Below are 21,756 nucleotides of genomic sequence, written 5' to 3' on the forward strand. Positions count from 1 at the left end.
AGTTCCCTGTATGAAGTTCCTAAGAGAGTGTGAGGGACAGAGGGTATCTAGGAGGGGAGGGGCTCACTGGTTGCAAGGGGGTAAGTCTTGGTCTTATCACACTGACTCCTAAGGCATGCCTAATCTGACTTTAAAGGGAAATTATACAAACAAAACTTACTTCGAATGCTGGATAGTTACCTGAAGGTCTCTTGGATCAAGAAGTCTGGTTCAGAGTGTGTGTGTGTAGGGTTGGGGGACACAGACAGAAGACACAACCTTTATCAGTCACATGCTCAGCTTGCTACTGGAGTTTTTAGGTCAAAACCTAAGCCTAGCAGCCTTAACAAACTAGGCTCAACCATCCACCCTCAACAGACAATCAAAGAGATAGCCAATAGTGCAAAGCAGAGAAAGGAAATTTATTCTATGTGCCTACTAGAAATAGGAACAAAGAGATCCAATTAACTAGGCAGGGTTTTCCTGAGGAACAGAAGCTACAGTTATAACAGGATTTATTTAATTGGTTTACACAATAATAGCCTGTCATCCAAAGATTGTTGTCTATACACTGAAAACACAGAGAACCACGTAGCTGTTCAGTCCAACGGCCTAGTTCCCGCAAAAGTCCCAATATGACACTGAAAGCCTCGGAAATCCCTGGAGAATCTTTGGATGTCAGGGAAAACGGTGGCAGCAGTGACAATAGGGATAAATGCACTCATGCAAACCTTTTCCTTACACCTCTTCTGGGCTCTGTGGAAAGTGCCACCCAGTCTGGGGAAGAGTCTTCTCCCCTCAGTTAACTCTTCTGGAAATGTTCTCACAGATATGCTCAAAAGTGTCTTTCAGTTGATTTCAGAACCAAGCAAACTGACCATCAAGATTAACCATCCTAGGCTGGAGACTTGGCTTAGCAGGTAACAGTATTGGCAGCTTTTCCAGAGGACCCAGGTTCAAATCTCAGCAACCACAAGATGATTTACCATCTTCTGCTTCATGTATGCGGTGTACCTACATACATGCATCACAAATATTCCTGCGCATAAAGTAAAAATAAGTATTTAAATACTTATCATATTATCCACTGATACCTTAAATCCATCTTTGGGGTACTGACATAAGGTCAGAGTTTGGTGGTGTTACTTATTTTTTTTTTTTGAGACAGGGTTTCTCTGTGTAACTTTTGATGCTGTCCTGGAACTCACTCTGTAGACCAGGCTGGCCTCAAACTCACAGAGCTCCGCCTGCCTCTGCCTCCCGAGTGCTGGGATTAAAGCGAGTACCGCCACCATCACCTGCCTTCATTATTTATTCAGTTGTTTTCGAGACAGTATTACTGTGTAGACCTGGCTGGGTTAGTGTGTAAGCATGAGGACCTGAGTTCGGTCTCTAGTGCCAAGAAAAGCTGGGATTGTGGTGGCACTCGTAATCTCTGGATGGGGAGAAGTGTGGCAAAATAACCCTAGCCTAGCTGAGGTCAATGCATGCCAAGTTCATTGTTCATTGAGAAACCTGTCTCAAAACCTGGTGTGAGGAAGACACATGAACATGCACCAACACTCACACAGAAGAAAAACTATTCCTAAAACGAACAAAACCAAAGCAAAACAAAAACAGTTAACTGAGTTGTTCTTGAAGGGATCTTAGCCCACATGAGCATGTGGCTCTGGCAGACCTTGCCCTCTCCCCAGTTCCCTCAGCCTTGCTAAAAAACAGTTAATTACTTTCCTGGTCTATTTCCTCATTTGGCCACTTCCTCCTCCTGAGACTGACTACCAAGGTCCAGCTATTAAGTACTGAAGTCCAGCAATCAGAAGCCCCCTTTGGCTCACCTAATTAAAATTAAATATCCATCCTAACACAGGGTTTCCCCTCGTGCCTTTATAAACTGCTGTTTTCTTGTATAACATCTGTCTCCTCTTTATCCAGAGCTGGTCCTTTGTCCTCAGGGACAAATACCTCTGCCCCTTTCCCTTGCTCCCCTCCCCTTCTCCCTAGTCCTCTACTTCCTATCTCTGTCCCTTCTCCCTGCCGTCTGTCCCTCTGGGGCAAAGAAATCTTTGTTCTGAGAACTTGGTCTTGTAGGTCCTGAGCCATACTTCTCCTTTCAGAAGGCAGGAAATTAACAGTTAACTGTTGAATTTGGGTCCGAAGAAAAACTGATTATTGGAGGATTTCACTTTGGCCAGAACTTACTAAAATGTTAACTAATTGAAGTTAATTTTCAGCTTTCTTCCTAATGGAATGATTTGTGTCTGGTGCTGATAAACATTAATGTGGAAAGTGCCAAATATCTGCCACATTACAATATTAATGCTGGAAACTAAGACTAAAAATTCTATTAGATTATTGCTACATGTTTTATAATTATAAAATTACAGTGGGTATGTCCTCAACATTTTTGTTTCTTTGCATTCTCTGTGTTTGGATTAAAAAACAAATAAACAACAACAAAAACAGAAGACTATAATCACTTCAGCCTTTCTCCTCATATGGCAAAATCTCAAATAACAGAACCCAGCAAGATAAAAGCCCTGTGTGATTTGAATGTGAAATTTCCCTCAGGCTCAAATGTTTATCACTTGGTGTTGGAGGACTGTGAAAACTTTAGGAAGGGAACCTTACTGAAGGAAGTGGGTTAGTAGGGGTTGGTCTTGAGGGTGTATAACCTAGCCCCATTTCCTGTCATCTCTCTGCCTCATAACTGTGGACACAATGTGACTAGTTACTTCATCTCCCTTCTTAAACTGTGAACCCCAAATCCCTTATATTTTCATCATGTATTTTATCATAACAGTGAGAAAAGCAACAAATACAATCACAGATGATTCAACAGCACCTAAATAGCTCAAAAGAGCCTCCAAACCAAGCCTGGAGATGCATCAACTGGAGAGAAATTAACAAAGGTAAGACATTATCAAGAGTCCAAAACAAGAGCTGGAGAGATGGCTCAGGGGTTAAAAGCACTTGCTCTTGTTGAGGACCTGAGTTTGATTCTCAGCACCCACTTTAGGTGGCTTACTACTGGCTGTAACTCCAGTACCAGCAGAACCAACTCTCTCTTTTGACTACTGTAGGTACCTGTACATGCATGGTATACGTAAGCTCATACAGGAACATACATATACATTTAAAAAACCCTTTATTAACACTGCTTACCTAAATAAGGGCAGAAATTTAAAATGTTGTTACCAGTAGTTATCCCTTAAAATGATAAATAGATGTGCCTTATGAACCAACAATTCCATATCCTAGGAACTCAGGCAGGTAAGCATATAGTCAACACAAAATTATTCAAAATAATCAAGCATCTTGTCTACCAACATATAAATGGATAAACAAAGTTTAGTGTGTAGACACACACATACATACATATATATACATATAAATGTATATGCATATGTATATATATATTCACATTATTCATCTATAGAAAGGAATGAAGTTCTGGTACTCCCTACATCATGGATGAATTTTGGCAACCAGATTATCAAGGTAAGTAAACCAAGTCAAAATACCACACTCATATGAAAAACAATATATAAGTCATTGGAAACAGAAAGCAGACTAGAAGTCATCAGGTGTGATACTTGGCTTTAACTACCAACTTGATACAATCACTTGGGTAGACAGTCTCAATGAGGGATTGTCTAGATCGGATTGGCCTGTGGTCATATCTGAGGGAGATTGTCTTGAATACCCTAATTAATGTGGATAAACCTAGCCTGAATGTGGGCAGCACTTCTCTCTGGCTTTGGGCCCCTGACTTTAGAAAGACAGAAAACTAGCTGTGTAGTAAGTGTAAGCATGTAATTCTCTCCGTTCTTGACTGTGATATAATGTGACTAGCTGTTCTAATTTCCCGCTGCCTGACTTCCCTGCTTTCCCTGCTATGATGTACTGTAACCTGGATTGCTAGCTAAAATAAATCCTTTCGCCCCTGCTTTTTTTTTTTCAGGGTATCTATCACAGAAAAGAAACTAGAGGATTAGAGGAAGGAAGAATGGAGAGTTATTATTTAATGGTATATGACTCTGAGATAACTCAAGTAAGAAAGAGGTCCATTTGGCTGATGATTTCAGAGGTTTGAGCTCAAGATTAGCTGTCTCTGTTGCTTCCTGGCCTGTGAAAGGTTAATTATCTTGGCAGAGAGCGGGTGGGAGGAGCCTGCTGCACCTCACAGAGGCATGGAACCAAAGAGAGAGGAGACAGTGCCAGGGTTCCCACATTCCTTCAGTGGCATATCCCCAATGATCCAACTTCTTTCCACAGGTACCTCCTACAGCTTCCAGCACCTTCCAAAAGTGTTATGGCCTGGAGACAAACCCTCAGCATGTGGAACTCTAGGGACGTACAAGTTATGTAATGGGAAGAGTTTTTGTTTGGAGTTGTGCAAAGGTTTCGGAAATTGGTCATACTAGTAACTAAAGATTGTGAATGTAAGTAAAGCCACTTAATTTGACACATAACACACACACACACACACACACACACACACACACACACACACACACACACCCCTAACCAAACCTCCACCCCAAAATAGGTGGACACTTTTTTCTGTGTTGTTATTTTTGGGTTTTTGTTTGTTTTGTTTTTGGAGACAACGTCTCCTTAGTACAGGCTGGTCTTGAACTTGTGATCCTCCTGTTTCAGCCTCCTCATACACCTGGGATAACAGGCTAGCACCATCACGAGCAGTTTCTCATCTATTTGAAAAGGTCCATTGCAGGATACTAGGAATTAAAGCAAAGAGCTTGGGAAGTGTTCTTGGGGAAATAGAAATCACAGATGGGCTGCAGCAGCACAAAACAGCAGCCTGGAAACAGACAATTCGCCTGAAGTGCCTAGCAGCTTCAGTGTCGCCAACAGCAGCACTGGTTCCAACACTTTCCATCTTCTAAGGGAGGCCCTTGACCTTGTAACATTTAGTTTTAACTCTATTTTATTTGGACCAATATATATCCTTTCCATACTTTCCCCCACTGATGATATCTGGCAAGTGTCTTACCATGGAGTGATACTGACAGGGAAGCAAAGAATTCATCCCTCAACACAAAGGTTGTTTTTATAGTCACAGCCATTTCCCTTCCTAAATCTTGGCAACCACTACTGATTCCCCATTCCCGTAATTTGCTCTTTCGGGAAACAGAATCATGAAGTTCATAACTTCTGGGGATTGGCTGTTCTTACTGTGGGAAATTCCCCGCGAACTGGAGCAGGGTGTATTCACAACTCATCCCTGTTTGGGGGCGTTTTGTTCTGCTTTACCCGGATATGTGCAGCGGCTGTGCATGATAAAGTACAAGGCAAGGAGGGCGCCTCTACCCTTCTTCCAGCAAGGAGCCAAACTGGTCCTGCCCACAACTAATGGATTCCAGCGCTAACCGGTAACAGGATAGGGACAGGGAGACTTGGGGAGGCAAGACTGTCCACTAATCCGGCAGACAGGCCCGAGTGGGAATTGTGGGTGGGCAATTATTGCCCATAGGCTGCCGAGGACAGTGTGAGGGCGGGGTGAGGGGCGGAGCCCAGCGGGGGGAGGGGAGGGAGGAAGCTGCCCTGAGTCCCAGAGCGCAGTCGTGGTGCCTGCTGGCACGCTTAGGCGTTCCTGCTCTGGAATCTGAAGGTGCAGTGCTCCCTCCCGGAGGCCGAGGTGAGAGTCAGTTTCACTGCTTCCCTGGAGCTTGCATCTCCTTCCTGCAAGCGACCTTGGGGATTGGGGGAATGCTGGACCGAAGAGGCCCCTTCTGGTTTTTAGCTTGCGAAATAGACCGTGGATTCCTGTCTCCAAGGTTCTTTGCCTTTCCTGAAGTACCAGCAGACGATACCACATTAGACCCAAGTCCTGCTTAACAAGAGCGGTGACATTTTGTCCGCCCACTTCTGGATAGAGAGCAGCTGCGGGTTTGCATATTTATTACCAAAGGGTAAAAGTCAAAACCGAGCCCAGAGCCGAGTTTGTTCCCGCTGCCTTCCCTTAATCCTGGCGCCTTCAAAAGCAGCTGCGGCTCACTCTACGACTCTGGCTCAAGAGAAGTATCAGCTTCTGGAAATACTAATGTGAAATTATCAGTTCAGTAACCTCTAATCTCTGGAAATCTCAGAGATACAGAAAACTGAACGCGTGTGGATCTAGAAACCTCTAGTAGAGTGAAGTATAGATAGGCATGGGGGGATTGAGAAGATAACCTAAGTGAACACAGAAGGCATGCGGCGATGATATATATATATATATATATATATATATATATATATATATATATATATATATATATATAACTGAAGGATGGCATGTTAACTTAGAATGACCACCATAGAGTCTGCCTGTGTAGAAGAAAGAGGATATAGTCAATGATACAGTGAAAATATCAAAATAGCTGCTGGGTGTTTGTCTCTAAATATCAGCCCATTTCATGTGGCTTGTTGGTTAACAACCACAGCCTCCCACCAAAAACAAAACACCTGGGTAACCTGTAGTTTCCACCTAAGGAAAGCTATCAATCATCCCTGTGCCTGAGAGTGAAGAGCCCTGTCAGACGGCTTTCTCTCTGTTCCTTCCCACTCCTTATTCTAGGAGAGTTGAGTAAGAGGAAATTCAACTCTGATGCACACACCCGCCCTCCATTTACTGTAAGTGTGTAGACCGAGCTGAGCCGTACAGCTAGGGATGGTGAAGCAAGGGAGGCTGAAGAGACAGTGTAGTGTGCCTAGGGAGCTGCAGTGGCCCGGGTCTCTCACTTGGGGAATCTCAGGATGAATTTTGCTCCTCTGCAGTGGCCCTGGGAGCCTCTGAAAAAGTATATCAGGCCATGTGGCTCTCTGCTTAAGGTCTTCTGTAATTCTTAGGATAAAATTTTTACCCTGCCCTATTTACTTGGTCATTTCCCATCCAGTTTCCTGGCTGCATCTCTGACCACTCACTTCAAACCACAGCCCAGCTAAATAACCTTTCTTGAAGTTTCTTAAACTCTCCAAGTCAGCTCCCACTGGATCCTTACTTAATTGCCCACCTGCCTGCCTGCCTGCTTGGAGTCTCTCTTGCTCCAGGTTTGTGCATGGCTGGCTCAATATCACCATTTATTCACTGTCTCTCTTCTGACCACCCCCTTGTGTAATGAGTAGCCAGAGGAAATCTGGGCTTGTGGTGTCTAGGTAATGTTTAGTGACTCTGAGATATGAGAAAGTCATCTGGTTAGTGCTCTGCCTGAGATGAAGCTTTTGATATGCTCTGTAAACATGCAGTGTAAACCTTGGGAGGAACTTTGACCTCCTTCTCTAACCCCTCTAGTCTTAAGGCACAGCCTTTTCACAAGGCATTATAAGGAGGGGTACCCTTAGCACTTCAGCTCACAAGAATTTAACTTGCAAATAGCATTCATCAGAAAAGAAAATACTTGGCACTGACTTCCCAGGAGGTCAAGGTCAATTCTGATTTTTAAAAGGAGACACTGTACCCTGGAGAAGATTTCACCCAGCATGGAGCTTTCCACCCGTTGACCCAGCATAACCCTCAATGTCTTCCAAAAGCCCTCAGCACCTAGCATGACACTACTATCACCTGATGAAGATTTAAGACAGAAAAAACACCTCCACTTTCCTCAAAGGCTATGCTTGAATAAATAAATCCATTTTCTCCCGCCAGTCCTGTAGAGCAGCATGTACTATGAGCATGGTGACACTGATTGGTTTCATATGTAATGTGGCAAACATCTTCCATCCCAATAAAGTGTTCGTCAGGGTATCACTGCTGCCACAGTCACTGGCACTTTCCACTGTCTAGGCTCCGTGCTTGCTTTGCCGGCCTGTTGACTGTTCACTGTCTTTCCACTATCAAAGAGTATGTAGAAAGCTCAGTTCTCCTTGTGTGGCTCACGTCTGTGTCTCAGCACCTCATTCTGTACCACACCAGCAAGCTGCTTCACCACCTGGTTATTGTAAATAAAGCTTCTATGGATGTGAATGAACGAATGAATGAATGAATGAATGAATGAATGAATGAATGAATGGGTCTGTCCCAAAATCCTGCATCTCGATAGCCCAAGAGCCTCAAAACCTTTTAAGTAGTAAGTAGTCTGGGATGATCTTGAATTCCTGATCCAGGATTACTGGCATATTCTACCACACCCCAAGCCCTCCTGGGATCCTACTTTGATTCTTTTGAGCAGATAATCAGAAGTGCAACTACAGAAGAACATAGAGATGTCCTATTTAGTTTTAAGGAGCCTCTTAGTTGCTTTCCATAAAAGCTGCACCGTTTTGCACCTTACCAGCACCAGCACTGAAACAATCTCTTTACCTGCTACCAAATCTTGCTATTTTGATTCTAGTCACAATATTATCCTAAAAACTAATATGCCTTTCCACATGTTTATTAAGTGCCTTTGTATAACTTTGGGAGAAAGTTTGGTCTTTACTCATTTCTGAGTTGGAATATTTGGTGTTTCAGTTTTGAGTGTCTTGTTTTTTTCAGGCAAGAGCAGGCAATATTGTATGTTAGTTACTTTTCTGTTGCTGTGATAAAATACCATGACCAAAGATGACTTGTAGAACAAAGAGTCTCTTGGCTGATGGTTTCAGAGGAATAAGAGTCTATCATGACAAGGAAGCATGCAGTAAGCAGCAGGCATGATGACAGGAGCAGGGACCTGAGGGTTCACATCTTCAGTCATAAGCAGGAAGCCAAGAGAGTGACTCAGAAGTGGAGCAAGGCTATATAATCTCAAAGCCTGCCCCCAGAATTCTACTCCTCCAGCAAGGCTGCACCTCCCCATAACCTCTCCAAACAGCATCACCAAATGGAAACTGTTCAAATACCAGAGACTAAGGGGGTACAATTTCACATTCAAACCAATACATCCTGCCTCCAGAAAGTTGTTTTGGAAATGACCAGCCAAGAGTAATAACACAAACCTCCTTGTCTTTGGAGCCCATTGAGGAGAACATTATATCAAAAATCTAATGGGGTGTGCTGAGGATTAAACTATAGGCCTTACACTTGCTAAGCACATGCTGTACCACTGATCTCCACCTAGTGTCCCCTAGAATCATATTATGTTATAGCCACCATATATATGTGCCATCTTGATTCCTTTTCTGGGCCACCCTGTGACTCTAGATGGAAGATTGAGGCACCCAATTGGCCTTATTTATAGTTGATTAAAAAAAAAAGCCCAGTAATACACAGTGACACTCCCTTGACTTTCCCAGAGACCTTCATCTTACCAGCCTCACTAACTAAAAAGGCAATCTTGGGAGGCAGGAAGACTGGCTGAGGAGGCACCACCCAATTTTTTTGTCTGTGGTCCATTTCGCAGGAGTTCTTCTATAGCTACCTGCATGGAAAGTTCAAGTCCTTCAAGAAAACACTGGCTTGGCATTGTGTGTGGTTTATACCATGAAGCCCACTTCTCCAGAGACCGCCTCACCGTCTGAAAGCTTTTGTTCAGATGTGTTTGTGAAGCAGTCACTGTGAGGCCTACACTTGGTATCCTGACCTCAGTTCTATCTTCCATTCCTCCCCTGAGTTTACTTTCTCTTCCAGAGTGTTACAATCACCAGAATGAGTGACAGTACCTGAAACCTTGGCCTACTATATCAAATCAGAGAATTCATCTCCTCCAACATGGCAGGTAATGACCCAATATAGGGGCATTAGACATTTAGCCAGAAATTGATAATTTGTTATTAAAATTTCCAAGTAACACAGATGCGTATATGAATCTTCTTGGGTGACATGGATCACTGTGTGTAATTATTTTCTTTTGTATTTTTTACTTTGTTCATTTCAACCTCCTCCTGAAAAAGAGGGACACATGCCTATCCTGTTTTTGTTCAGAAACCATCCCTGGGACAAAAAGTTCTCAGAAAGGGGGGAGCTGAGGAAATGGGCTTCTATTTTACAGCAAGGTTTGATTCCCCCTTTATCTTTTCCCTCCTTTTGCAGTACTGGGGACCAAACTCAGCACCACATGCTCTATCACTGAGCCACACCACCAATGCTTCTGCATCTACATAATATATCAGGGATACATACATAATTTTACAACTCATTTTTACTCTCATATATAACATATTTATGTCACTTTAAACATGTAGATTTATTTCATCGTACATGTTATAGTGTAGATCTGGGTTTTTCCTTTGCTTTTACAATATTGGTTTATATATGTCAGAAAGCACTGCTGAGCTATATTTTGTCCCTTGTACCTAGCTTTGGATTTTTTACCCATGGTACTACCGATGTTTGAGGCCAGATCAGTTGTGGGGTGACATCCTATAGCATATTTAGCACTGTCTCTGGCCTGTACCCATTAGATGCCAGAAGCACTCCTTCTGCCACCAGTGATGACAGTTAGAAGCGTCTCCACTTTTGATAGTTGTGCCTGTGGCTGGTAACACTGCCCCTAATAAAGAAACACTGATGTAGGTATTTCATACTCATTCTCTTGGCAAGCCCTCAAAGTACAGTTCCTCTATAGCACTGGAGCGTTAGAACATGAAAGAAAACTTAATAATTAATCCAACACATGGAATTCAGATGAATGCCCCAAAACTGTTTGCTTCAAGCTAATATGCATTCTATTCAGGAACCTACACTAGAAAGTTCAAGTCAAGAGTTTAACATCTTGGTTCCAGAGAGAATGTCAGTAAAGTGCTAGCCAAACACACGAGACCTTAGTTCAGATCCCTAGCACCCACACAAAAGCCAGGCACAGGAGCACTCATCTGTAACCCCAACATGCAGATAGAGGCATCCTGGTGCTCTCTGTCCAGCCTGTCTAGCCAAATCGGTTCAATGAGAGACTCTCAAAATATAAGGGAGAAAGCCACTGAAGAAGACATCTGACGCTGACCTCTGACCTATACACGTGTGAACACAGGTGTACTCACATTCACATTCGCGTGCACACACACACACACACACACACACACACACACACATAGATGCACTTACATGTGTGGAAATATGAGAAGGCCAAAGGCTGACACTGGGTATCTTCCTCACTCATTCTCCACCTGATTTTTAAAATTATTATGTATGTGAGTATTTGCATGCGTGTCTGCATACCACATGCATGTCTTGCATAGTTACAGATGGTTGTGAGCCATGTGGGTGCTGAGAATTGAACCCAGGTCCTATGGAAGAATAGCCATTGAGCAATCTCTCCAGTCCCCTCGACCTTATTTTTAAATACAGAGTCTGTAATGGGATCTGCAGCACACTGACCTAGACTGGCTAGCCAGTGAGCTCCCAGTATTCTCCTATCTCTACCCCCACTAGGTACTAGGGTGATAGACATGTGCTGACACCCTTAGCTTTTTGGGTGGGTGCTAGGATCTAAGTTCCTGTCATGCTTATTCATGATAGGAACCATGCCTTCATGGCCTGCTCTTAGAATCTTGTCTCAGTGTCGCCACCAAAAGAGAAGTTCCACATGTCTCCTCTGTCTCCCCCAAGAGACCAGGGCCTAGTTCATCCTATTTTATTTGTCAGGGGTCCATGGACCTGGAGGAGATGGAATCAGAATATGCCAGTCTGAAAGTTGCCATTATTGCTGCCTGCTGCTGATACAGGCACAAGAGATTAATACCTTTTATTTTTGTTTTGTTTTCTGTTACAGAGAAAGGCTAAACTTGTCATAGAGGCAATCCAAACTGGAGCCGGCTTTTTAAAGATTTTAGTTGTATGTTTTCTAAGGGGACATGGTTTAGCTTACTGTATTTATGAATAAAGGTTAGCTATCTTCACTTCAAAGATACAGTTCTGAGGATATGATTACCGAAATCTCCAGAGTAAAAACAAATCGGTTCTTGGGAATTTATAATTTTGAATTTTAAAGTTTGGAGTGTTTGACTTATAAAGTCTATACAAATATATCAAAGTCTGAAAAAAGTCAAATTCTAAATCATTTCTGGTCCCAAGCATTTAAAAAAAAGCAGGAGCTACTCAATTTGTATTAGTAAGCCCAAGTTACAGTGCAGTGTCATGGCACTAAAGTATTCATTATTTTAACACCCATTAAAGAGGTTGCTGACTCCTTTGGGTCAATACAGTGATGTGCCTATACATCACTTTGACCCTAGTCTTCACTGAGTTTTGACAAAAGATACAAAAAAATCTCTTCCCCTGACACAGGTAAGAAAGTGCTCATCATCTACGCACACCAAGAACCCATGTCCTTCAATGGGTCCCTGAAGAAAGTGGCTGTTGAAGAACTGAGCAGGCAGGGATGTGCAGTCACTGTGTCCGACTTATATGCCATGAACTTTGAGCCAAGAGCCACAAGAAATGACATCACTGGTAAGTCCCTGGGGTAAATCATGTCTTAAAATTTTCTGAGATTTATAATTTTTAAAATGTTAACAATATCTAACTGTTGCCCTGTGACATCCCTGTCTCCCAGCAACCCAAATAGTGTGGTTTCTTTTAAAAGAAAGACTATTCTGTTTCAAGTGTGTGTGTCTATGTGAGGGTAGGTTACATATGCATGTGGTTGTCTTCAGAGGCCAGAAGTGAGTATTGGATACTCTGGAGCTAGAGTTAGAGGCATTTGTGAGCCTCTGGACATTGGTCCTAGGACTTGAATCTGGGTCCTCTACAAAATAGTATTATTGCTACCTCTCCAACCCTGTTTTCTGTATATTCATAGATATCTGTGCTAAGTAAGCAAGTATGAGGGTTGCATTAGTAGCTTCCTCGCCTTTCACAGAACACTTAACATAACCAACTTGAGGAGAGATTTATCTGGGCTTGCAGTTCTAGTACAGTAGTTAGATCCATTTGGATTATTGCTGCAATGGCTTCTAAGTACCTGGAAACCTGAGCACAATGAAACTAATTCTGGGGAAACAGCTTCCAAGGATTTGAACATTTTCCCTAAGAAAATGCCTATAGCCTATAGGGCATTGTCTTAATTAGTGATTTAGAGGTGAGGCCCAGCCCATGTGGGTTAGGCCACCTGTGCTGGTGTCCTGGGTTCTATAAGAAAGCAAGCTGAAGAAGCCATAAAGAGGAAGCCAGTACTCAGCACTCCTCCATGGCTTCTACATCAGCTCTTACCTTCAGGTTCCTGCCCTATTTGAGTTCCTATCCTGATTTCCTCCAATGATGAACGGTGATGTTGCAGTATAAGCCAAATAAAGCCTCCCCTAGTTGCTTTGATCATGGTTAGTTACCCTAACTAAGGCAGAATTTGGTATCAGGAGTGGAGTACTGCTGTGACTGATCTAACCATGTTGTTTTGGGGAAGGTTGTGAAAGGACTTTGGAACTTTGGGTGAGAAAAGCGATTGAGTGCTCAAAACTTGGTGAGCTGTGGGAGCTTGGAAGAAAAGAGAGTTGAGAGAAATGCAGACAATGAAGATCTGGGTTGTGAAGTTCCAGATGAAAGTTTGAGAGTCACTTAAAGACTATTGGGACCAATGCATATTTACTATTTTGAATTAAGATTCTGTAGTTCTGGTCAGCTGGGGCTGAAGAGTCAGCCATGAAAACAAGAGACCGGTACCATTGAAGTGACATCTTTACTTTCCATTGAGATTCTTCTCAGAAGTCTTGAGTTTACACCTCTAGTCTTGATGCTATGCAGTGGGGTCACATCTGAGTCTTAGGCCACCCTACCTTTAGGGCCACTTCTGCTACTTAGGACTCTATGGCACTAAGTACTTAGCTTCTCACAAATCTTGGCCTTCTCTCTCCTAAATCAGGAATTACAGTGATCTCATGGGTTGTCAGGAAGATATGCAAAGTGACCAGTGCAGAGCACAGCTCCTGGCAGATGGAAGCACTCTATCAGTGTGATTCTCCCTGTCTTCTCTGTCCTTAGCCTGGTCTCAAGGCTGACCTTCTGGTCAGGTCACAGTAAATCCCCAATGTTTTTGTAAGACCAGACCACATAGCGGTTTTTGGAAGGCTGAGACAAGCTACACTGAGAAATTGACCTCTTCCTTCCTAGGTGCCCTCTCTAACCCTGAAGTCTTCAGATATGGGATAGAAGCCTATGAAGCCTACAAGAAGACAACTCTGACCAGTGACATACTTGAGGAGCAGAGAAAGGTGCAAGAAGCTGACCTAGTGATATTTCAGGTTTGCTTTTTCCTCAGATTAATGACTAGATTCATCCTATGAACAAACACTTGAACATTACATTTGGAACTAGTGTTTTGTTTTGTTTTAGAACATGTACATGGTTACTTGAAATACCTTTCCTAGTTACAACTCTGTTTAGAATACTTTCCTACTTTGATAAAGAGATCCTTATAGTCAATGTTACTCAAAACTCTGACTCCCCAAGTCAGTATGAATCAAGATGTACCCATTGGCTCAGTAGTCCCAGAAGCATCTGAATCATGCCATTCTTTCTGCTTTCATTTTCCCAAAGCCTCTATTCCAGACATGCCAGCTATCTGGGAACCAGATTTCTCTGCATAATTGTTTATCAAGGCAGTTTAGGTCAACTCCTGCATTAAATGCCCTGACCATTAACAGGACAACCTTGTTTCCATTTTCTCATTAGTTACTTCATACACATTAATGAATACACACACACACACATACACACACACACCCCGCAGATTGATGAATATAACTCAACAAGGTGAAGCCACTACAGAAGGAACTAGACCTATAGACTGGCTTCCAGAAGCACTAACTCAATCTAGTCACTCCTGCCAGCAGTGGACAGGATGCAGTTAACATGTACATATAATCTGGGAAGTCAGTTAAATGTTGACTCTAGAGTTGTTGCATTGATGGAAATCCAAGTCAAACTCAACAGGAAGTGGAGCTAAGTATTTAAGGGCTTGTGGTGATATTTTTGCTTATGATATAACAAATAAAGCTTGCCTGAAGATTAGAGTGCAAAGCTAGCCACACTAGTTAGTCATAGAGGCCAGGCAGTGGTGGCACACACTTAATCCCAGCACTCAGGAGACAGAGGCAGACAGATCTCTGTTAATGCAAGGCTACCCTGAGTTACACAAAATTGATCCAGTCTAAAAGAGAAACCAAGCTCACATAAACGTGATCTCAGCACTTGGGATCCCACACCTTTAATCCCAGTGCTAGAGAGGAATATAAGGTGGGAGGAGACAGAAGTTCAGTGCAGTCTGAGGCAATCTGAGGAGCAGAGCAGCCGAGAGCAGTCTGAGGACAGGATCACCCCTTCAGTCTGTGCATTGGTCGAGGTGAGAGCTCTCTAGTGGCTGGCTGATTTGCTTCTCTGATCTTCAGCTTTAACCCCAATATCTGTCTCTGGGTTTTTTGTGAATCATGCTACGAATCCTCTAAGCAAAAACAACTACAGCTGCACTTCTGGAGTATTCTACTTTCCCCAGATTTCCATCCTGCAATGACTTCACTGATGACCAAAAGCCAAGTTGAGGAGGAAAGGGCTTATTTGGCTTACACTTCCATATTCATAGTCCACCTCATAAGGAAGCCAGGCAGGCACTCAAATAGGAGGCAGGAGATGATGTAGAGGCCATGGAGTGTTGCTTCCTGGCTGGGTCAGCCTGCTTTCTTACAGAACCCAGGACCACCAGCCCGGGGCTGACACCACCCACAATGGACTGAGCCCTCCCATATCAATCACTAATTAAGAAAAAACCCTACAGGCTTGCCTATAGCATGATCTTATGGAGAAATTTTCTTAATTGGGCTCCCTCCTCTCAGATGACATTAGCTTTTGTCAAGTTGACACTAAACTACCCAGCACACCACGTTGTCACTGACTACTCTGTGGCTAATATAAGGAATTGTCATCAGGAGAGTGTCACAAGAATAGCAACTGAACCACAGTTAGCACTACCCTTCACCCCACTGTACCATGCTGTGCCTCACTGAGCTGATCCTGTCTGTAGGTTACCTTTGCTTGCTGGGTGCCCGGGGAGGAGAGGTCAGTGGGACTAAAGTATGAATCCTGAGACAGCAGAGTTTGTTTCTGCTTGCTGTTCCATCCCCAGTTCCCACTATACTGGTTCAGCGTTCCAGCAATCCTAAAAGGCTGGATGGATCGGGTGCTGTGCCAAGGGTTCGCCTTCGACATCCCAGGCTTTTATGACTCTGGTTTGCTCAAGGTATGTTCTCTGGGGATAAGGATCATTACAGATCCTTCCAGTGGGAGGAAGGTGAGGGCATCTATCAACTTATATTTATAGTTTGCATTTTTGTATTAGGTAATATTCATTAAGCACAGCACACTTCGTAGATGATAAGTGCATCCTTTTCTAATTTATAGAACTTTTTTTTTTTTTTTTTTGGTTTTTCGAGACAGGGTTTCTCTATGGCTTTGGAGGCTGTCCTGGAACTCGCTCTGTAGACCAGTCTGGCCTCGAACTCACAGAGATCCACCTGCCTCTGCCTCCCGAGTGCTGGGATTAAAGGCGTGCGCCACCAACGCCCGGCTTATAGAACTTTTTGATAGTGGGGGAATATGCATCTACACTAGTCTACACATAGGCAATGGAAATATGGGGTTGGGTACTGGGCAAGAGTGAAATGGGTAATGACATGGACAGTACCATCTTCAGCCCCAGACTCAAGGTATTGACTCTATGATGGTCTGGCTGGTCTTATGCTAGTTTACATTTTAGGGTTCCATATGCCCACCCTGGGTTAGGGAATAATCACATACCTCCTATATTTTAGGAGAGGGTTGTGAAATCTGGTAGGTACCAATGCATATTATCTGTAAATGTCTTACTGAGAGAACTTTAAATTCTAAAAGCTTCAAAAATTAAATGTATGTAAGGAAAATGAATCAAGTAACCAAGACACTGACCTCCATTGCGTGGTGATCCTGTGTGAGCTTCACTCACCTTCCTCTCAGCCCCGTGGTCAGTAACTTGGTTCTCATGGTGTCTGTGAAACCTGGTTCCCTCCAGAAATCTTCCGTGTTAGAATTTGATTTTCACTTGTACCTTTGCTGCCTGCTCTGTTCCCATTCCTGATGGGGCATTAGCTGTCACCTTTAGATGGACCTGTGAGACATGGGGTATTATATTTGTCTCTCCTGGAAGGAACCTGACTTCTGACTTCCTTCTGACTGTCATAAACCACTGTACAACATCACATGATGCAGTCACATGATGCGTTTACTTTCTCCCCTGCCTGCAGGGTAAATTAGCTCTCCTTTCCTTAACCACTGGAGGTACAGCTGAGATGTACACAAAAACTGGGGTCAGCGGAGATTTCCGGTACTTCCTGTGGCCACTCCAGGTAAACAGACCTTGCGAGCCTCCCCTGCTTTGATGGTGCACCCGACTCCCCCGCTCCCCACTGCATCTTACACACACATACACCTCGAAAGCTTGACACGCCATGTGACTCCCAACTAGATAGAGAAAATAATATTTTATCCTCGTTTCATTTTTTAAGTTGGTGACAGTTTCAAGGCTGGCTAAGAGGAAAGACATACAATTTTTGATAATGCTTGACCTAAAGTTAAGCCAAACCTGATTAGTCTGCTGCTGTATGCTTTATGGGGATTGTGATAGCCCTGAGGTGGCACCAGCTATGCGGGTATGAGTGATGAGAGCCCTCCTGCAGAGCCCTCCCCAGACTTACAGTGCTCTATGAAGCTAGTACCACCCTTAGCCTTGGTTAAAGGTGCTATATAGCCCCTGTGACCCAGATACCTTCACCTGGGGCCTCTGGACACCCTGGACAGATGAGTGGCTAAAGAATAGTCACTTACTGAGGGTAAAGGCAATAGTTGAGTGAGTTCCAGCAGGCTAAGATGTTCATGTGCATGGAACTCCCCAGTGAGGGGAAGAGAATAAGAGGCAGACTTCATAACAAAGATTTAGGAGACCTCGAGAGCTAAATGGATGTGCTCTTGTATTTGGTGAGGAGAGATACCCGTTTAGGTTCAAGGAAGGTTTGTACCTACTAGCTGGAGTGATTGCTTTTGTGAATGCAGACATTATGGACAGAAGATGCAGGTTTAAGTCTGGGGTAGAGTAAGTGCTGAGTGTACACGAAGCCTTGAGTTTGAGCTCCAGCTCCCTGAAAGCTAGTTGTGGTAGTGCACACCCATAATTACCACTTGGGAGGTGGAGGCAGGAGGAACAGAAGTTCAAGGTCATCTTCAGCTACACAAGTTTGAAGACCACCTGAGGGATAGGAGTTCTTGTCTCAAAATGATAAGAATTAGGAATTGTCCTATTTCTTTCTGGGTTCACATTTCTTACTCCACATTTCTGCTGAGACATTGGAATTTTTTAACTGATTTGTCAGCTTTCTCTATTAGTGAAATTATCCTGTTGTATCTTTTGAAAACAGTACGAGTTTCCTTTATATAGATAACATATTAAGTTCACTTCTTGTCTTTGTTGTTTGCCGTGTGTGTTATAGATGTGTATATGTGTGTGTGGTTGCATTTGCCCATGCATGCATGTATGAATGCTACAGATCAATTTAAATATCTTTCTTGATCACTTTCCACCTCATTTTCTTGAGATCACATCTCTCACTGATTCTGATGCTTGCTGATTTGGCTAGACTGGATCAGTGAGCCCTGGGATCTGCCTATCTTTGTCCCTCTCCCCACATACACTGGGGCTACAGATCCATGTTGCCACACCCAGCTTTTTTATGATTGCTAGGGTTCCGAACTCAGGGCCTTATGCTTACACAGCATGCATTTAACCATCTGAGCTGTCTCCCTAGCCCACTGTTATCATTTTAAATTCAATCGTCTAAAAGTTTTATATTTGTGGAAGCTACTAGTTTTTCTCTTTTTCTCACCCAGTACATTTGCTGGGTTCTCCTACTGATGATAATTGATGTTTTAATTTATTTGTTATAGCAGAGGGGAACATGTCCGTGCCACAGCACCCACATGGAGGTCAGAGAACAAGTTTCAGGAGTTGGTTCTCTCCTTCTACCATGTGGGTCCTAAGGGTCAAACTTAGGTCATCAGGCTTCCAGCCTGTGCCCTTAGCCACTGAGACATCCTACCAGCCCCATACATTACTTTTTAAAACAGATTTATTTTCATGTGTTTGAGTGATTCGCCTACATTTTGTACATATGTATGTACATCACATATGTGCAGGGCCCACTCTGGGACTGGAGTTAGACACCATTGTGAATCACCATGTGGGTACTAGTAACCAAACTCTGGTTACCAGCAAGAACAATAAGTGCTCTCAACTGCTGAGCTACTTCTCCAGCCCCCAGTAGTGGATTTTTAGGAGCTGATTTCCAGTAAATAAAATCCTGTCATCCGGGAGAAACTAATGTAAAAACATGTTTTTTGTCCTCTAACTCCACCTGAGAGGGAACACTTGGATAAGGGTGTACGCTGTGAAGAGCATAGTGCAGAAGACCAAGTGTAACATTTCTAGGAAGAAGCTAGGCTCTTTTTGAAAGATGATTACAATCGGTGGGTTAGCGTTGCTCTATTAAGGGCAGTTACAAGTTGCGAGCCTCCTTCTCTGAAGGCTAGCCATTCTCAAACATGTCACCAACTAAGCATAAATCTTGTTTTAAAAATATGTACTTTACCCCAGTTTATAACAACACATAGTGAAAGGAAAGGTAAACAATATAAAAAAATTTTAAAGTTCACTTAATATACACCTCCTGAAAGAATTACTTGTAATTCATTTCCTAATGGCCTAGATAGATCCTTACATTAAAAAAAGGTTGATAGTTTATTAATGTTGTAGATAAATAGTATACAAGAAATACTGCTTACAATTTGTTTTGATTAACAAGAAGGTCAACAGCTTTCTACAGCAGTGCTTCATAGCTAAAATAACCTCTCTGTGCATAGCATTGAAGGTAGCAGAAGGTAGGTAGCTACATCAAAACTGTAATGTTTAGTGATGAACTCATTAGTAAAGATCTACCCTGCAGCTATCCAGAGGTGGGTTGTTTTCAGTTACTTTGTAGCTTGTGTTTCATTATTCTTGAAGGCTTCTTCACTTCATTCCCCCCTATACTGATCTATCTGAGTGTACATAAAGAGAGGGGTTATGATCAGTTCTTTCCTTTCTGTCTTCAGCATGGTGTATTGCACTTCTGTGGATTTAAAGTCCTTGCCCCGCAGATCAGTTTTGGTATTGATGTTTCATCGGAAGAAGAAAGAAAAGTGATGGTGGCATCATGGGCCCAGCGGCTGAAGGGCATCTGGAAGGAAGAGCCTATCCTCTGCACGCCCCCTTGGTACTTCCAAGAGTAACCTTGCTGCTCTGAGTACAGCTAATGAGCAGCATGGTGAGAGGCCTAAAGCATGCGCAAAGAGAAGGTGGTGCTGTATCCAGAGATGCAGCTAACGGTGCACATCAATGAGTGTTTCCAGTTTCATGCAACCAGATCAGATATTTCAATAATTAAAGAGAAGGTGGTGCTGTATCCAGAGATGCAGCTAACGGTGCACATGCAACCAGTTTCATGCAACCAGATCAGATATCTCAATAATCATTTGGTGCACTGTATTTGTTCTGCCTGGTCATTATTCACTCGCTTATTTTTAATTTCTTTAATGTTTCTCTAAACTCTCTTGCTACTCTAACCCTCCATAGTATAGTTTTCTGAACATGGAGGTGGATTTGTTTGTTGTTTCATTTTGTTTAACTTGTTTTTTTTTTCCCCACAGGGAAGATGAACCCATTTATATCTAATGTTTTAGTGCTAAATTTTGATTTATTTCTGCCTTTTTTGACTGGGGATTATTATAATGTTTTAATTGAAATAGCACTCTAACCTTTTTATTATTAACAGTAAGGTTTTGTTAATCATTTCATACATCAAAGCCTTTGATAGCATTCTACCAATATTCACATAGTTATATATGAGTAACTCTGAATAATGACCCTGAAAAAATAGGCACAGATATATGGAGACATCTCCTACCCTTCATTGTCAGCATTGCTGAAGACAAGACTGTTGCTAGCACCCAGGGCCTTTCTTCCTTAGCATTCTCAACACCACCCACATCCCCCTCATCAGAATCTTCACTAAGTTTCCTGTTAGAATTGTCATCTTCAAATGACTTCTATTTGCAGCTTCTTTATAATCCTTTCCACCACTATGCTCTTCAGCAGCATTGTCAGACCCTTATTCATTTTAAAAACATTTATTGTGTGTGCACACCCATGCCAGTGAGTATGTGTGTGTGTGTCTGTAAGTTGTAGTAATTTGAATGAGATGGCCCCATAGGCTCATGTTTCACTACTTGGTCCCCAGTGGGTGGAATTGTTTGAGAAAGATTAGAGGGTATGGCCTTGTTGGATGCAGTGTGTCACTGGGGGCAGGCTTTGTGGTTTCAAACGCTACCACCATCTCCAGTGTGCCCGCTTTGCCTCTTACTTGTGCATGAAGATATGAACTTTCAGCTGTTCCTGCTGCCATGCCTTTGTGTTGCCATCATGGACTCTAATTCTCTGAGACCATAAGCCCAACTAAATCTTTCTTTTATGAGTTTGCTTTGTTCATGATATTAATTAATGCAGAAGTCAAGGGACAACTTGCAGAAATTAGTTCTTTCCTTTTAGCATATTCCAGAGGCCAAATTCAAGTCACCAGGCTCTGAGCCATCATGCCAGCTCCAGACCCTTTTCATCTGTATTTTCTTCATCTGTTTTGCTGTCATTAGATGTTTTTCCAAATATATCTTTCTTTGTCTTCTAAGTCTTTTTCATCAAATACTTACTCAGAACCTTGGCTTCCAAATTCTGGTTTTTCAGAGACATTTTTCCCATTTGTTTTCAAGACCACTTTTTTCTAGCTTTTTATTTAAAAATTTTCACAACATATTGATCA

At 42.7% G+C, this 21,756-nt stretch overlaps 1 protein-coding gene and 1 long non-coding RNA gene across 5 annotated transcripts in view; one reads left to right on the forward strand and one right to left on the reverse strand.

Moving 5' to 3' along the window:
• Positions 1–477: 477 nt before the first annotated feature.
• The window catches only part of LOC106020815, a 39,754-nt gene continuing 18,475 nt past the window's right edge, over positions 478–21,756 (reverse strand). Inside the window, exons 4-5 of one of the 3 annotated variants that reach the window (XR_005880844.1) lie at positions 16,803–16,964; positions 478–1,018 (exon numbers count right to left, since the gene is read on the reverse strand). This is a non-coding gene — a long non-coding RNA (uncharacterized LOC106020815). Of the gene's footprint in view, positions 1,019–16,765; positions 16,965–21,756 lie in introns of all 3 variants that reach the window. The other 2 variants (XR_001196231.3, XR_005880845.1) reach the window with 2 other exon arrangements.
• On the forward strand, positions 5,220–20,429 carry Nqo2 (N-ribosyldihydronicotinamide:quinone reductase 2). 2 transcript variants are annotated; one of them, XM_040755796.1, is made up of 7 exons: positions 5,220–5,372; positions 9,527–9,614; positions 12,122–12,286; positions 13,940–14,070; positions 15,948–16,061; positions 17,101–17,202; positions 19,997–20,429. In XM_040755796.1, exons 2-7 carry the CDS (start codon positions 9,608–9,610, stop codon positions 20,171–20,173), a joined length of 696 nt encoding a protein of 231 aa, XP_040611730.1. In that variant the 5' UTR covers positions 5,220–5,372; positions 9,527–9,607; the 3' UTR covers positions 20,174–20,429. The 2 variants fall into 2 exon arrangements, with proteins under 2 accessions (XP_040611730.1, XP_040611729.1); XM_040755795.1 differs by lacking the exon at positions 5,220–5,372 and adding an exon at positions 5,535–5,638.

Source organism: Mesocricetus auratus, unplaced genomic scaffold, assembly GCF_017639785.1.
Source record: "Mesocricetus auratus isolate SY011 unplaced genomic scaffold, BCM_Maur_2.0 Super-Scaffold_100013, whole genome shotgun sequence".
Classification (NCBI taxonomy): domain Eukaryota; kingdom Metazoa; phylum Chordata; class Mammalia; order Rodentia; family Cricetidae; genus Mesocricetus; species Mesocricetus auratus.